Source organism: Pleuronectes platessa, chromosome 12 (genome assembly GCF_947347685.1).
Source record: "Pleuronectes platessa chromosome 12, fPlePla1.1, whole genome shotgun sequence".
In the NCBI taxonomy this organism is placed as follows: Eukaryota; Metazoa; Chordata; class Actinopteri; order Pleuronectiformes; family Pleuronectidae; genus Pleuronectes; species Pleuronectes platessa.
This window is the reverse complement of record NC_070637.1, coordinates 21,870,491-21,889,069: the sequence shown is the minus strand read 5'-3', so window position 1 is coordinate 21,889,069 and position 18,579 is coordinate 21,870,491. Positions and strand designations below refer to the sequence as shown.

General features: G+C 39.4%; 1 protein-coding gene across 1 annotated transcript; it reads left to right on the top strand.

Moving 5' to 3' along the window:
* The first annotated feature begins 6,563 nt into the window (after nucleotides 1-6,563).
* vip (vasoactive intestinal peptide) lies at nucleotides 6,564-10,062 on the top strand. Its single transcript, XM_053435841.1, has 6 exons — nucleotides 6,564-6,692; nucleotides 7,384-7,488; nucleotides 8,011-8,115; nucleotides 9,202-9,327; nucleotides 9,569-9,680; nucleotides 10,054-10,062. Coding segments are annotated over exons 1-6 (459 nt in total). The 5' UTR covers nucleotides 6,564-6,690.
* Nucleotides 10,063-18,579: the final 8,517 nt, after the last annotated feature.

Sequence of the window (18,579 nt, the reverse complement as noted above, 5' to 3'; positions counted from 1 at the left end):
TGTAATACAATGGAGGGAAGGTGATCAGGAATGTACATCTTCACAATATGCATTTAGATGAAGTAACATATCTGCAATTCATGAAGATGAAGATAATAGTGTTACAGCTCAACATGCAACATGCAAACAGGCTTCCAGCAGCATGTCAGGTGTTCTGGGTGAAGTCATCCTGCCATAACAGGTGCTGTTTCATTACTGTTGGAGCATCTGTCTGTGGTGACGCACTGCAGTCGACTGTGATAGAGACTCTCTCTGCTCGGTCACACTAAGAGAGAAATGTCTCCACCCTTGTGTGGTGTTCAGTGTTTTGTTACTCAGCCAATGTTCATGGGTCCGTCTGACTTCTCACACAGGCAAAGTTATTTATCAGTTGTATTCCGTCCCCAATTTGCAGCCGGGGAAGAGTATGAAGAAATTCAGACGACTATAGAGAGACGCATACAAACACACACGGGAATGTGTGTTGCACTAATTAAAGTCTCTAGATGGCATCACTGAACGTAATGTCTGCCATGGGGCTGAATCCAGGCCAAATGTATTTATGCATTAAGTTAATTTAGGATGTGATGACGAGCTCTGGAGGTCTAATTGATCCGTACAGGAGGCCACACACCAAACACAAGGCCTCCATTAAAGGAACCTCCAGGGACACATGCAGGCTGTGATGAGTGTGTGGAGTGAGTCTCTTATTGTTTGTGTTGCTGTGTGAAATGAAATATACATAAATACTGAAACCACGGACAGATCGGTGGAAACAAAGTGTTTGTAAAGTTGTGCGGAACCACCTGTGCAGAAGGTCAATTTTCCTGAGGTGTGCAGTTTCTCTTTAAAGCCCTTAATACCACCTCTGATGAAACATGTGTGTGATAAGGCATTTTTTGGTTTGTATTGGATGATGTGTCAATTTTATTTAAATTCCTCAGTGGGACAAGTCTTATCTTGATTCATCAGCTGAATCAAGATTCGGTCGATAATAGTTGTGTTTGATTTAGTTTCACTTGTTGATATTAAACTTTCGTAACACAACAAATTATGTTAATTTCATAAGGTTTGAAAACAAGAATCATCAGAATAACGGTCTTCTTGCTACAGCTGATTCCAACAGCTTCCAGTCAGTTTTAGTTTCATAACTATAAAAATAAGCACAATTTCTACCACGGTTGTCACAAACTAAGTCCGTCAGGCATGTCCACAAAGTTCTGTCCAGTTTCACATACAGAGGGAAACTGTGCGTCCACAAGATTTATGTTGAAAACAAGTCATTTGCATTACAACATTAATATTGCTCATTTCCCAGATTTCATCCGGCTGTGTTGACCTATTGTCTCCACTTCCAGCTCGGAACCTGTCTCCTGCCGCAGTAAACCAGGTTCTGCCATCAGGGGAGCTGAGATGTAATTTATCAGACTAATCTCCTCTGGTTGAGGAAAGGCAATCAGTCACCAAACCCAGATGGGTCCACGTCGAGCCAGGAGGAGAGCGGTCTTCCCACATGGGAGACGGAAACCTGTTTGATACCAGCACCTATGACGACATTCCAGATGAGTGTAGAAGGCCGAGGGACGACATGACACTGTCACGTCTGCACAAACACCGTTAGTATGATGCTGCAGAGCTACGGGAATAATACCATTATGTATGGTGATGCATGTCCAATATTTTTCTATAAATTCTATTTTTAGTGTAAAGTTTATATCGCACACAAACCTTTAATATTTCCAGAGGGGTTATTGTTTTGCTCTATTATAAAACAGTTTGCAGTAGATCCAGTATATCAGCCATTATCCTGTAAAAATCCACACACAGTAGAAAGAATCCACAGATTTCATGTCAGCCTTGGAAATGTAAGGCAAAGTAGAACTGCATTTAAAAATTCAGGAGGATTAATTCATATTTTGTGCTTTAGTTTTTCTAGATCTCCTTCAATCTCTTTCTTTCTTCCTTCTTTGCTTCATTAGTCTTGTTTTAAAAGGGGGCATTCAAAGTTTTCCTCACATGAGCTTAAGTCTCTTCATGTATCCAGTGAGGATTTATTGATCAAGATGAAAACATATTTTCCTCTGAGTAAAATGTCACATTTAGTTGTGGCAGCTTTGGTTGTGGTATGTGCTCACTATAGCAAAAGACCAGATATAGATATATATCCTATTTTGAGCTATAACCTTTTACTGCTCTGTGTTTTTATGGCTCTGTAGTTTGTATAAAACCCTTTATAATGTTTATATAGAAGACTGATTCTTATCATTTACAGCCCCGCAAGCAAATAAATGAATGAAACAATTACACTGTTTTATCTTCTTGATTCTTTATGTTCTGTTTTAAAAACCTACTTGAAAACTTCCTAATTTACTGTTGATCAATAGTTTTTTCTTCCATCACTTTCCCTCAGTCACACTCGTGTCTTATCTTTGCCTCAGTTTACGTCTTGGATACCATCTCTATTTCACACTTGTTCTATGGTCATTTGTCTCGATCTTATCTCGGGGTCTTTACTCCATCGCTCCACCTTTGCTCTTGTAAGAGGGAGCGACAGACAGAGAGAGCTCGGTGAGTGTGGTCCGGCTGCCAGCAGTAATCTGCCATCAGAGTCGTCACTCTGCGGTTTGCTAATTGGATAATGTGGCACAGAGCAGGCACTCAGCGAGCCGGGGGATTCCCCTCGTCACACAGTCTGGTGGGAGAGTCGTGATGCAAAGTGTCGCATCATGAAGAGATCCACAGTTTGGACCTGAAACTACATTCCACCACTGATTTTCAACACATTTAGTTTTTATTTGATATAACTCGTAGGCTAAAAGTAGCAAGTACAAAAGAGTATATATATACTAATAATATAATATTATGAAATGTCCTTGTTATAAAACGAAACAACCACGAATTACAGTTTGCGATTAAGAAAACAAAATTACCATTATATAGGCAGAAAAAAACATTTTAACTCTCAAATAAATGCATTATTAAGAACACGTAAATATTTACATTAAATCCATGAAGACAGATTAGATAATCCCACTAAAGTCTTGTATAAAGCTTTATCTGTAGAAGTGGATGAGATATTAGAAGTACTGACAATGGTAACAGAAATAGCTGATTAATTATTGGTGGTATCAGTGGTGATCAATAAGAAAATAGAAGACGTTATACTCTTCGTCATCTTCAGTTCTCTACAGAGTCGAGTCTGTTATTTGTCCATAGGAACTTTTTTTTTCTCTCTTTCATACATTCCATCAACATCATCATAATAACGCTGATGTTTCCTCCATCAGCTTCCTCTTCCTGCAGGGATCTGTCTCCAATCACTGCTGTCAATTAGACCAGCTCCTTCTCCCATGGACTTCTGCGTAATCCACTTTCTCTCTGGACTGATCACATTAAGGTTCCAATGGTGCCATCATGGTTGAGTAGAGGTCGGAGGAGGAGGAGGAGGAGGTAGAGGAGGAGAGGTGAGGAGGAGAGGGGAGGAGAGGGGGGTGATCTGCTGACTGGGAGGAGATTTCAATGACCCATGAAGACCAGAGACACTGTTATCATGATGCAGAGGTCAAATAAAATCCATCATCAGCTACGCAATCATCATCACATAAATTAACCATATCAGTGAATTCCTTATGTGTTGCATTTTGCTGTGCTAAAGAAATCTGAAATGGACAACACATTAAACCACGATCAATATATTAATTCACGGGACACAGGTGAGAGCACTGGCTGAAACACAATACCACTTTTATAGGGTTGAAGTGGCAAACAGCAACAATCTTTCAGCATTGATCAGACGCAGAGCTACATCATTGTTAATTTGATGTCTTGTCTGATGAATCCTGCTCCTTTTAGCTCTGTTTTGTTCTCCACCACCTCCTGAACACTATATCGGGCTCTTGAGCTGCTGAATGTGTTCATCACATGCTCGCTGCTGATCGTGTCTGACAGGAAGTGAACAATGTGTTTATCGGGGCTGAAAATGTCTGTCCGCTGCGGCTAAAAACAAGGTTGATGAGTTGAGACCGAACCAAAACAATCAAGGTGGGAGTCGTAAAATCCAAAGAACGAGCACATAGACCTGTGGCGTTAAGATAGCTGCAGAGTTGGTTCATCACCTTTCATATTACAAGTACATTCTTTATACTAATCTATTTTCTACTACATATACTCTTTAATAAAACAACATTGATCAGAGCAACTTAAATACAAATAATCAACTATGTGAGCATGCGATTCCTGAAGTGCAAAACCCTTAAAAACTGAAAGTCAGATCCAGAGGTGCATCTTTCTATCCAGATGTGGAGTTGATGACGAACTGACTTCATAAATTCTCCACGTTTAAAGGCCTGTGTGCTCCTCAGTGAGCAGGTGTTGGTACAGAGCTCAGCACCTGATGGTGCAGACACTGTGTTCAGACACCCAGATGTCCCGACAGGAACAAAAGTCAGATTTCACAAATCACAAATATATCTCAGGGAGTTTAACAATCTGTACAACACTTGACAGCAGCCGTAATTTATTCAGCCATTCGGGGGGTGGGTTGAGAGGGGCATAAATCTAAAGAAGAGCCAACAGAGCAGGGATCCCTCTTCCAGACAATACCTGCACTTGGATCAAGGTATTATATCGACTGCAACCTTAGTTAAGTTAGTATGTAATATGTAATTTAAGGTAAATGTTGATTTGTTTCAGGCAAATGTAAATTTAGAGAATATTTCAAGAAATTCTAAGGTGCCACATAAGGCCGGTCCCACGACAAATGTTTTTGGTTAATAGGAAACTCTTGAGTTTGTCAAATCACTGTCGTCAGAACAATATGATGAATATTATTAAAGTTCCAGGATTAACTATCGACAGAATATTCTCCATCTGCGTAAAAATGTATCAATAAAAATCAATAAAACATCAATTGAAACGTCTTCAAATAAACTGTTTTATTAATGTAAATATTACGTTTCCATCTATTGATGCGTTTATCGTTTTTATACAGACAGATGGATGAATGAATGAATGGATGGACAGATGAATGGATGGATGGACAGATGAATGGATGGATGGATAGATGAATGGATGGAGGGACAGATGAATGGATGGAGGGACAAATGAATGGATGGATGGATGGATGAATGGATGGACAGATGGATTGAGTGTCGGCCGACATCACAGCTAATTCATGTGCTGTGCTGGCAGAGCAAACTGGCCTCATCGAGGACACTGTGGGTGGATTGGGAGACACTTCAGTCCTGCGTGGTCTTTTACAAAAGCCCAACACAACCTGAAATATAAAACCGTGCCAACACCTTCTAAACATAGTGTTATTGTGTTTCCTCCACCTGCAGGATCAATATGTCTTTATCTCACATGTGGGGGTAAACCAATGGGTGGGAGGGCAGCAGCAGGATTTTGATTACATTGTTAGGGAATTAAGAATTTGTGTCATCGCATGTCAATGCATGGGATATAAAAGGAAATGTAAATTTAAGCTTTAGAAAAATATATGTATTTTCAGTCCAATACACTGCACACAGATCTATTTTTATCACAATAACCACACAGGGCCATTCAAATTGTGGTACCCTGTGACCTTACTTTTCAAAAGTTAGCCCAAATATCAGGTTCTGGTTTATTTATATTTTACATAAAAACTTTATACCATGTATTTACAATGTGTTTAATAACCCAATAACACATGAAACCTTATAGTTGTGTTAGTATGACAGCGTTGGATTTGATATCATCCAAGAAACTGAAGAACAAGAACAATCTGACAGCCAGACAATATTAAACGGTAATTCTTGACCTTTTAACACTCAATAGATTTTCTGCATAGGATAAACATCTGTACACGTCACTCTCAAACACAATGGGCATCTATTTGCAAAACTTTCTTTAGATCCACAGTTGTACCATGGATGCACACCTGAGACTGAAAAAGAGGCTTGTAAAACGTACAGAATATTGACATAACTTTGCACAAATAACATTAAAGCTGAGGTTTGTCAAAAATGTATTCATGAACTTTCTATCTCCACATTCATACTTTTGGTCGGTATATATGTTAATAAAATAAATAATAAGGAATAAAACAGTCCAAAGAAAACATCCAAAGTTGACCAGCTTTACTCCAGAAGCTCCCTGTTCACAGAAGGTCTATGGAAATGTACTGTATCCTTTTCATGGATATTATATTTCTTGAATCTCATTGATAAACTTGTTTTATTGAATGTAACTTGACTTGATCTGAGATGTTTGGACCTGTAGCCGAAAACTTTGAGTGCAACTTACACTCTTCGGATCTGGTATGTTCCTGTCCAGTTTCCAGTTACTCACATCCTTCCCTGCAGCTGACCCTTGATGTGATGGGAGACGAGAAATGATCAGATGAGTCAACCCTGGTCGTATAAATGTATTATTCCTACGATTAATTGGAAGAAAACGACAAAAACACTCCCCACTAATTTCACCATAGGTCTGTTTGGTTCTGACTGTGAGCGAGGCTAATGACGAAGGCATCGACCTCTGACGTCTCAAGCCCCTGATTGAATGATGTCCCCTCCTGCTCGGTGAGAAACATCCAGGTGTATAAAATAGGCGCGGAGCCACAGACCGAGCAGAAGGAGACAGTCAGGAAACGTCGGATCATCAGTGGACATACAGTGAGATCAGGACTTTGGAGGAAGAGCCAAACGCAGACAACTTTCTCCAGAGCACATGTAAGATTTCATTTTTACATCTAAGCTTTTTTTTTAGGATTGAATTGAGACAGTGCGTCCACTCGATCGTTTTGAACTTTTTTACGCGCTCCAGACGAATGTTGCTGAGTTTTATGTAGAATAAATTACTTGTTGTAATTTAAGCAGCATTTTTTACTTATTTACTTTGGATTTTGGTCTTTGGCAGCAGCTAAACTGCAGCGTCTTCACGGTAGATGTCCAACCATTCTCTCCGCGCTCTGCGTAATTACGCATTGGTATTTTTCTTTCCTCTGTCAGAATTCACAGTAAATCGAGAAGTTTGCCAGAGATCAATTTTCTAAACGCATCGTCGATGCGTTTAAAATGAGCAGATACTGCAGTATCTACGAAGTGTGATAAAATGTTTAGCCCAGGACCGAGCCGTGCGTAATTACGCATTGGATTATTTTCTGCGTTCAAACATCAGCGCCAGTGAGGAAGTTTGAATCTATTTCCAAACGGCTCCTCGGGTCTAAACCACTCTTTCTTTCTGCTGCAGAGCAAATCACCAGTTGTTTACGACCTGACTGTTGTAAGATAATGTATAAAAGCCACAGGGTTCTTGGGGAGAGGATAGTGTCAGATCTTCTTTCCATCGATTGAAAGAACCTGGAATGCTCATCGTGTTCAGGTTGGAGGGAGAATAACCAGTCAACGTTTCCACCCTCAGGTGTAAAGCGATGTTACAACGGACCGGCCCCCAGCTGCTTCTCCTAATAGCCCTATGCAGTGTGTTGTACTCCCGGACTCTGAGTCTGCCATACACATCCATGAGGTGAGGGCAAACCTGTGTTCTTTCTACCACAGAAAAAACTGAAAACACCGAGCGCTTTATAACCAGACCTGTGGATGGTTTTGACTTCTGCTCCGGTTCATTCAAACGGCAAATTCAGCTTTTTGAATGCTTGTTGTTATCACTAATGTCAGAAATAGCTCATTTTTAAATTGTGTATCTTTATTCTCGTTAAGTCAAGCTGATGCCAAAGTATTTCACTTTCTATAATCTGTCTATAATCTATTTAAAAAATATGTAAAAGAGATTGTTAATACAGGTAATAGCCTGTTTTTGTATCTAATTATTAAATAAACCTGCTAAAACTTTACATGTAATCAGTAGAATTAGATGAATAAGTACAAAAGTCTCCTGCGTAAAAACCAAACCTCCTTCTAGTCCGATTACAAACCAGGGCATCCACAGAACTGGAGCCGGTGCGCGTCCATTCCGCATCTGCAGCTGTTGTAATCCATCGAATGTGCTCAGACTTTAACGCAGCTACTGTCCTGTGATGCTGTACAGACCGACGAGACACGCAGACGGTCTGTTCACCAGCGGATACAGCAAGCTCCTGGGGCAGCTCTCAGCGCGGAGGTACCTGGAGTCTCTGATCGGGAAGCGGGTCAGGTAGGTGACCTTCCCCGTCCGCAGAGCTCCGGAGGGCGGAGGGAGACACGGGCAGGCAGGGGACGAGGCTGGATTTAGCTTTTGGAGTCGAGCGTAAAAGCAAAACCTCGAGTTGGGTTCATTTATTTATTGGCAGATTTTTGGCTTTAATCGCTACATCAGATTTTTAGGTCACAAGTTAATCATGTTTGTAATTTTTGGATATCGTCAAATTCCAGGTCTAAGCTTCATACATTGAACAGTTTGACCTGACAAACCCGGAGTAGAAGAACATTTAGAGGCTTCAGAGATAGTTTCAGATCCATGAAGCCAACGTCAGCCTCCTCCTCTAATGACCTGATGACGTCAATCTGAATGCATATTGCTGAATTCATGTGTAGTTTGACTTGGTGGGTTATTGTTATGGGAAAAAAATGCACGATGATTTATAAAAGTATAGTTGACACGGTGATTAATATGAGGCATTTTCATTGTTGTAGAAAACATGAAGAAGTTTCATAAAATTCCAAGTCCTCCGTCCTTAACCTTCCACCACACGGTGAAGAAAGACTTTTACCAGGGTGAAAAAAAATCTATCAAAACATTCAAAAATTAGCTTGATGAACTGTCACAAAGTTCTTTATAAAGCAAACGTTAAAAATCTGATTTGATTCCCCAAATTTCATCAACGGCATTTTTAGGTACTGTACTGTGTTTGATTAAAAACCACATTTTGAAACTTTTAAATCTGTCGTTCATAAATAATGAAAATGTAAGTTGCGCTGTAGGAAAGAGTTTAGGTTTTATCTTTAATGTTTAGTGTCAGACGAGATGACCTGACATTTACAATGAAAGGACCCGACCTGCTTGATGATGCATTTTGTAATCGACCAAACATTTTAAAGGTTAATTTATGCCATTATTGCGTCATTACATGTTTTTTTATACAGCCAGGAGGGACACACTCACACACACACACACACACACACACACAATACTCACGATGAATCACATCCTGATCTGCACTGACTCTGTCGCCCTCTGACCTGCGGTGACACTCATACCTTCACTCTTCTCTTTCCTCCTCCTGATCTCTCCTCTGTGCAGTGACGAGCTGATGGAGGAGCCAGTCAAGCGTCACTCAGACGCCATCTTTACAGACAACTACAGCCGCTTCCGCAAACAGATGGCCGTCAAGAAATACCTGAACTCAGTCTTAACGGGGAAGAGAAGGTACGAGTCCCCCTGAGACCTTTATCTGTGAACCGTGGTATCATTCAGTAACAAGTTGATTTTAAAATAATTGCTCATTGATATAATGATTCTGCAGAAAATGCAGATAATCAATCATTGTAATGTATGTTTGAGTGATTTAAGCCTGTAAGGCATTTCTTTATGTTTCCTGATGGTTTGAGATACTTTTCAAAGTTTTGTTCAAAAAAAAATAATGTGGACCAAACCTGTTCGTCTGCAGCCTGGAGGACCCTGGAGCCAGCGACGTGGAAGAGTCCAGGGACGAACCCAACACCTTCCAGGAGAGCTACGACGACATCAATGTAGATCACCTCCTAAACAACTTTCAACTGGTGGGTGCTGACACACACACACACACACACACACACACACACACGTATACACACTTTTACTTATAGAAGCATGCACCTCATTGATATATTAGAACATTCCTTAAACCTAATTAGAACTTTAAAACCTAAAACAATGTCCTAACTATTCTTCAGAGAAGTCACAGAAAAACCTTCACATCCATCACATGTCCTCAATCTGAAACTCAGATTTCTCCTCATAGAGACATAAACACATTCATGTCCACATTAATCATAAGAAGTTAACAAACTCATGAGGACACCCTAACATTTGAACAATCCTGAATAAGTACATCTCATCTCAGTCAGAGATTTGTTCCAGATGAATAACTTCTCTTCTCTTCTTTACCTGCAGCCACTTTGAGGAGGGGCCTGCGTTGAATACCTCAGCTCATCCTCATGAAACCGCCCATTCCAAAAAAACAACACCGTGTTAATCCAAAGGACAGTCAAAGTCGAATGAACCAACGATGATGTGTTTCTCTATCTATCCATCCACACCGTACATGTTTACACTGTATATACACAGTATATATATACACACCATACTAATCACTCAAGACTTATGGCTCAGTGAGTTTTTTTCAGGGCCGAATGGAGCAACATGTTTGTCCAAGCACAGTTTGGTCAATCAGCGTTAGAAGATGGCGTCCGGTGACAGTTAACATGAACAGCAGGACCACAGTTTACTTTATTTCTCAGATCAACTTTGTTCCATTGACTTTCAATGGAAACATTTGTGCCCTGTTAGATTTTGTAAGGAATCAACGTCCTGTTAAACCCGAGGAGGGAAATCTGTCCCGTTATCTTTCAGTCAAACATCTGAATGTCCGTAGAGCAGCATTTAGTTCTGATTATTCGTTTTATGCTCGACCAACATTTGTTTGAATAGGAAAACAATATTTAATTCATTTGAATTCTTGTGCATAAATGTTCCATTAGCTTTCAATGGAGGACGACATGTCCAGTTCCTCCTCAATGGGACGCTGACCCCATGAGCTTTCAAAATGAATTATTGACTCCAACTGGAGCATGGCCCCATAACTTTTAATAGAAGTATAGTTACATAAAACATGAATGTAATATTTGTCACTTTTTGTTTCAAGATTATTGTTGCACTATAAACTTTTAATGGAAATATTTCCTGAGAGTAATTTTAATGGAATAAATGTTCCAATAAACTTGAGTGAAATTAGTTTGACCTGTTGAAGTTTAATTTGTAACTTCTGTCTGATTGATTCTCAGCATCACTTGTCAATATTTACGTAGAATTTCGGTCGAGCACTTGTCCAATTAATATTTAATGATGCTTGTACAATTCTATTTTATTGGAATAGCTACTCTGCAAACGATTGTATCACTGACTGAAACAGATCCACGGCCAAATTTACTCTTAATATGATAATAAGACTTTTTTATTATCCATTGACTTTCAATGGAGCCCAAAACATCTTCATTACGTTTCATATCTGTCACATTGTTTTCAAGATAATTGTTACAATGGACAAATTTGATTGACTTGAGATTTGGGTAAAATTTTACCGATTGAGATTTCATCTATTTTCAGGGCACTGATCGAAAACATCTGTCCAATTAACTTTACATAGAACATCTGTATGATTGGGTTCTGATTCATTTTCTGCCAACTAATTTTTCCATAAACTTTCAATACAGCACCATTACTTTTCAGACAAATTTCAAACTTATATCCATCTACATATACAGTAATTACAACGGAGCATTTGATTGATTCTTTGGGATGTTAAAAAAAATGTTTAAAATGTAATGTACAGGGCAATTAAATGGGACATCTGTCATGTTAAATGTTCCATTCATTTTCAATGGTGCAATCATGATCTAAATGCTGAGTTGGTTGTGTTAGAGGATCCAAATGTGGTTATTTGTATTTCAAAAATAGATACAGGAGGAAGGAGGACACATTTTCAATGCATATAATCACTTTATACTATCCACTATGTAGAGCAAAGAAGTTATAACTGTGCATAGACCTGCCTGTAGCGCATATAGTGATGTACACCACTCACCAAATAAAAGATGTTGGTTTATTTTTCAAAGCTGAGTTGTTTTGTCTGGCTGATTGTTTGACGATTTCAGTAGTTTGCGGTTAATGTCTGAGCCTGAGTGTTTCCAAAATGTCGAAAGGAAACAAATGACCTTCATTTGTTGACATTATATTAAGTGACACTGAGATGAAAACCTCTGGGTCCCTGCTGAATGTGTTACTTTGGCCTTAAAATACTTCGTTCAATCTTAGAAACTGAAGATCCATATATCACATTCAAATCGACAACGTGAGCAGCCAAAAGTGAAACAAATATTATATATTCGCCGAATATCTTCATATAAACAAAAAGAAAACAACTTTACGGCAAAGTCTTATCAATGAGAGCGGCCCGTATTCCTTTACAAACAGTTTCCTAATTTGTTGCTCTGATGGGGGCTTCCTCCAATTCAGACACATGATGAGTGTGGGTGAATCTGGTGGACGGTTTAGCTTGAGGGGTTGTGGAGCTGGAAGCATCAGAGCCAACCACTGAACTTCAGGACTCCGACTTCTCTTCATTTGAAAGGAAATTGATTGTTCTGGGTGTTTAGTCTTGAAATAGGAAGGTTTCCTGCTGGGTGAAGGGATCTTTGTTTGTTTGATTCCCTTTGTTTAGACATTCGATAAAATGTTCATTGAGGAAAATGAAGAAGGGAGAAGGAGAAGTGAGCTGGAACACTTCAGCACCACGGACAGCGACACTCAGTAGCGTGTTGACTTGGTTTGATCAAAGACATTTATGGTTTTGAAACAATTGCTCAAAGATTTTCTCCAGTTTTCAGTTTTAAAAGCAGTTTTTATTCATAAGGTCTTCATGAAATATTTCCAGAACCGAGAACAGACCATCATTTGAGTCATGATCACTTAAAACAACAGCTGCCCATTGTTTTAGGAGCTGTATTCGCCTTTAATAAAAACAAATGACTGCATATAATTCAAACTATTGAAACAAAACTCTCTGTACAATTAGAACATGAATAATAACATTAAACTACATTAAAGCCGATATTGTAGCCTCCAGAATACATTTCCTGTTCCACCTTTCAATCGGATTCAGCCCGCTTTCACAGTTTCAGACGGTTGTGAGGTTGTTCAAAGGTCCGAATGTAGAAATGCTTTCAGTCGTGTCGTCACGGTTTAGCACCATTAGCAGATTTCTCTGTCGGACCACGTAGAGTTTCCACAGCTCTGCTCTGTGATGGCTCCGCTAAGAGGAGGCAGGTGGTGGAAGAGGCTCAGTTGTGAATGGACTGTTTGTGTTCACTCTTGTTATTAAAAATGTTTTTTTCTTATTTTCTCTCTTTAGTATAAAACCCACCGTCCTGAAAGAACCAGAGATGATTTAACCTCATTGGACCTCACAAAACAATCTGCCAAGTTCAGACCACACTCTGTAACATGTGCTGTTCGCTGCTCCCTGTCTGAGTTAGTGACACGCTGGTTATTCATCCTATGCCTCACACATTTGTTATAATATTAACATTATATGGAGCTAATGAACACAAGGTGGAGCTTCTTTTATTATGAGAAAAGTGGGGAATATGTAGGTTTCAGTTTCTCTTGCAATGTCTTATAAATGATCACCGTCCTTGTCCCCATGTAAACACGGAGAGGTAGGAATTAAAAGCAAGTGGAATGTGAATTTAACATAAACTAAATACGCATATTCATATATACAAGATTATCCCATAATATATACAATATATACAACAATTGTATCTAATAATTAAATAATTGACCATATAATAAACTCAAAGCTTATGTAATCCAACTTTATTAAACCAAAATGCAATGTAGGCTCATATTTATATGATGAGTATAAACTAGTGGATTGAAAAACAATGTACACAGTAACTGAGGTTAATTCAGACTCAAGCTACAGATGAACCCGTTATATTCTCAGTTGTTGTTGCTGTTGTCAGGCAGGCCCCCGAAATAAACCAAACACAAAACAGGTTTCCAATCCTCTTTCCTCCAAACAAATACTTTCCAGCATTGAAGTTAATTGCTCGCTCTCCCTGCTGTGAATCACTTTGTTTACATGTGTCAAAATGGCAGCGGATATTTGACTCATAAATGTCATAAGCAATGTTCTGCAGGGCTGCACCAGGACCAGCTCGTCCTATAATTAGAAGCCAATGTGTCAGTCTGCGAGAATGACAGATTTAAAGGAATGTGCTGATTCAGCAAAATATCGCTTTCAATCAGATGGCTTGTGAGGTGAAATAAAATAAAATAATTTTTCGCATTTTTATTAAGGCAGAGTAATGTTTGGGTTAAAAAATGTGATACTTCATTTTGAATAAATCCCCCTTTCCTTTGAGAAACTCATTATATTATATAATTACAGACAAATAGTGTTGCCACATCCAGTCCTGAATTTAAAGATTGCAAAACAAAAGTACAGTCATACATTATAATAGCAGGTCATAACATGATTAAACCTTATATGTCCAAAGACTATGAGTTATTATCACATGTGTGTGTCTATGTCTGTGTGAGTCTTTATGTGTGCACATTTAATTGACTGTTCCAGAGTGAGGCAGATAGATGTGTCGTCTGGTCAATGTTTGGTGTGTGTGTGTCTGTGTGTGTGTGTTTGTGTGTGTGTGTGTGTGTGTGTGTCCAGGACATTTGTGTGATTACAGCCTGTTTTGTGGAGCGGCTTCATTCATTAACTCTCATCACTGCTCTGATCTTAATGGACCAAACGGAGTAAAAATAGAGAAAGTGCTGCAGCCTTTTATCACCACAGGATGTGTGTGTGTGTGTGTGTGTGTGTGTGTGTGTGTGTGTGTGTGTGTGTGTCTGAATCTAGGCTCTGTATCCTTTATATTGGTTCTGAGAACGTTGCCTAATCACCAAAAACAAATTCTACCTAAATGAACAAATTGATCTCGTAGGAAAATAAACATTTGTGGGTCCATGCTTATGTTCCAGAACCCCCCCCCCCCCCCCCTATGTTGCCTGAGCCTCACTGTGGTTTGGATGGTGGATACCGGCCCCAGCCTCCTCCTGGCCCCTGTTCATCGTTCAACTAAAACATGAGGGATCATCTTAGTCCGAAACAGCCGATAATAAACTTCATGTTCTCTCAGTTTGAAAACTTGATTCACCTCTTGCTCGCCCCCCCCCCCCCCCCCCCCCGTTTCCCTGGAGGTGATGGAGTGACAGCTTCATTTCAGGGCTTTTACAGTTCAGCTTTGGTGACATGCGGCCGATCGGCATGTGGACGTCACTGTGAATCAGGATCACCGTCAACCTGACACACACACACACACACACACATAAATGCTCACATGGTCCGGAAGTTGCCCTGTCATACCCCCCCCACCCCCTCCAACCCCCGCCCTGCCTCTTCTCTCCTTGGGCACAAATGAGCTATTTTTTGCTTAATAAACAGAAAAAGCGTGAACTTCAAATGCTGAGCAGATAAAATGCAAGACAGACAAAGATTTCCAGCTTTTCATTTCAGGAAAAATGTTGATGCAAGTTGCTCTAAAGGCCTCAACCACACAGGAGGTGTCACTGTTCCAGGCTCCATTGTGCACCAATTTATAAACACACACACACACACAGAGTGAGACGTGGAAGCCCTTTTACAATTAGCAGCCGGTCTCACTGGGTGGGAGATGTGTGTGTCGCTGCAGCAGCCGATCAATAAATCTGCCAGATAAATGATCCTGAGTCTCTGAGGGAGTGAAAGGCCACAGCACAGATTAATCAGCCGCCGCCGCCGCAGTGACATCAGCGGCTCTGACGTGTTACAAAATAGTCCATTTAGTTCCATCATCGTGACACTTTCTCACAGGAGAACCTGCTGCTCTTCTTGCTTTCACACCAACACATGTATCGTTTGTGTTGTTTTTTTAAAGCCGACAAAACAGTCACGTATCTTCATTTGTGTCTGGATCGACCTTATGATGCCATTGCTTTAAAATGAGATATGTTCTTATTTGACTCTTTACAAATACAAGTGAATAAATGTACTGAATTGACGAAGAGGAGGTTTGTTTACAGGATTTTAAAATGTAGCTGCTGTGGATGAAAACAAGACTATGTGAAAACAAGGGGCATCTTTATTATATGATTTGATTACATCTGTAATTATGTTACTGTTCCTCCCTGGATGACAATAGAAATCTAACATAGCTGTTTGTTTTTCTACTTCTGCTGCATGAGCAAGCACCAGGAGCTAATGCCCAATTGTTCATATTTCAGATTCAGCAGAAGACATAAACATGGGTGTAGCTTGTGAACTTGTACATTGAGCTGCTCTGGTTTATAAAAGGTTTGAGAATAAGTACATTAAACAAGACGATGGAGAGCGATGAACCAGAAAGAAGAAATAAATTAGAGACCCGGACAAATGTCTGTGATTCATCACTCACATATGGGCATTTCAGTTTGCATTATCAAATGTTTTATTTCTAACAAACAATTCAGGAGGGAAAAGAAGCATTTATCATATTTTACGTAAAGAAATATGTTTTCCTTAATTCAAGTTCTATGTGTCAGGTTGCATTTGTATTTTTCTTTTTTATATAGCTATTTATAATAAATGTTATAAACTGTGAACTGTTTTATTGTGACTGTTGTGTAAGAAATGTGTAACAGGGCAGAGCAGCACATTAAACATTATATTAAAGGGGACATATTATGAAAATTCCACTTTAGTAGTGATTCTACACGTTAATTTGGGTATCTGGCATGTCTACCGTCCCAAAAACTCTGGAAAAAAACAACTCTCGCGATTTGTTGTGGTTCCTCTATTTCAGAAACGATACGCTAGAGTGCATCCAATGGGTTTACGACCCAATAATACGTGATAGTATCGCTACATGGCCTTGGACCACCCCCCACCTTCATCTCACCGGCTCCGGGGAGAGGGGGGCGGGGCACTCAAAACAGGTCAATCTGAGGAGGGCTGTTTTAGACAGTGTAAAAAGGTGCTGTTTTAAATTTTCCTTGTGGTATTGTGACCAAAAGATGTTACAGACATTTCATTAAGACCCCAAGGAACCATATCAACTGTGGTGAAATGGGCATACGATGAGTCCTTTAAATCCCACGTGCATTTCATTATGTGCTCTGTCCTAACTAGTAAACACAGGAAACTGGAAAGTATTTTAATTTGCACATGATGCTCAGACAAGCGATAATTGCTGCGAGAAACAAGTGAATCCTGGTCTATAGAACTTAAACAGTGTTTTCTGTGGAGCTCTAACAAGCAGCCTCAACAACCAGTGGGAGGCATCAGGCCTTTCTGTGTTAACTCAACACACTGTGCTGCAATCTGAGAGTTGTCCTGAGATCTGTCCACGTAACAGGACATCCGGCTGAACAGGGATCATTCCCACGCAACAGCTGACACACGCACCAGAGTTGACGGATGCTTTTACATGTGTCATCACGAGACACCAAAGAGCAGCTCAGCCACAGGAGGGACGCACAGGAGACAAATGGGTCACACTGCAAATGTCAGAGGTAACAGTGGAAGGTCAGTGATGCTATTCGCAGCTTCTTCACTCCGCTAAACAAGTGATGACTGTTCTTTTAAGGGGAAAGTGGCAGAGGCCATTTTTTATCCTGAGAGGAATTTCCCAAAAGCTGGTGAGTGTTTTAGATTCTTCCTGAAGATAAATTCAGATGTGTCAGAACCTCAGGAGCTGCAGCTCACAGGGCATCACACCCGAGTGTCAATGACCTTTCATAGATAAAGATATAACTTAAGAACTTTAAGGTTTTTACACTGATTTACTGTAAGAAAAGTCTGTGCCTTATATACTCTGCTTGTGAAACATTAAAAAAGTTTTGTGTCGCATTTCTTTTACAGAACACAAAAGTTCCCTTGAACTAAGTCAAGCTGCAGCTCACTGTACTCGCTCAGAGATCTGAGCTGGGTTTGTTTCAAGATCCAATTTTACCCCTTGAGGTTTATGAAAATGTCCCAAAGCGTATTTCTATTTGATTTCAACATTTAGATCCACAGTCTTTATAAACACAATTTAATTTGAAGGATATTTGTCTGGAGGAATTTAATGATCTTACCACGAGACAGAGAAACTTTAACTCATAAATAAAGCTAAATATTTCTTACACATGGATTATATGACGGGCCTCAAAATGGAAATAAAAAGGAAACCAGGTAAAATGTATATATAATTGTACTATTGTATATGAAATATGTCGATGAATGCAAGCTTCAATATACGTGATAAATTATACTTCATGAAGTACTTCAGGCAGTATTTCACCGCACCTACTGTACTTAGATATATTTCTAGAACATTCTTTGCATTGGTTTGTACATTACCTACAAATCTTCTGAACTTTAGTAATGAGATGATTGTATCTTAGATTCAATGTATGACTGAGGCTGAAAGAGAAACTTGCTCTTATCTGATTTAATCTCTCGTGATGTTGGCTTTTCTCTGCGGCTGCAATAAAACTGTTATCATTCAAAACCTGATCAACGCTGCCATCTAGTGGAATAAATGAGACCTGGGCTGAAATGGCCGTGCTTCAAAAATAGGACGAACACAGATAATCAAAATAGGAAAATAACTTAGTTTTAATTTGAATTAAAACAGTTGGATAACAGACATTTAAAACAATGAAAACTCTGCTTTTACCCTTTGATTAGATAGATCAAGTCTTTAGTTGCTGGGAAATCTAGAAGGAATATATATATAAAAGTATATATATATTATATGGTGAAATTTGGTTTACATTTTATATTCAAGCGACATGAGGTAATCTAAAGCCAAACTATTTACACACATTAACACTTTTGTGTATTGATTTCTGTACTCA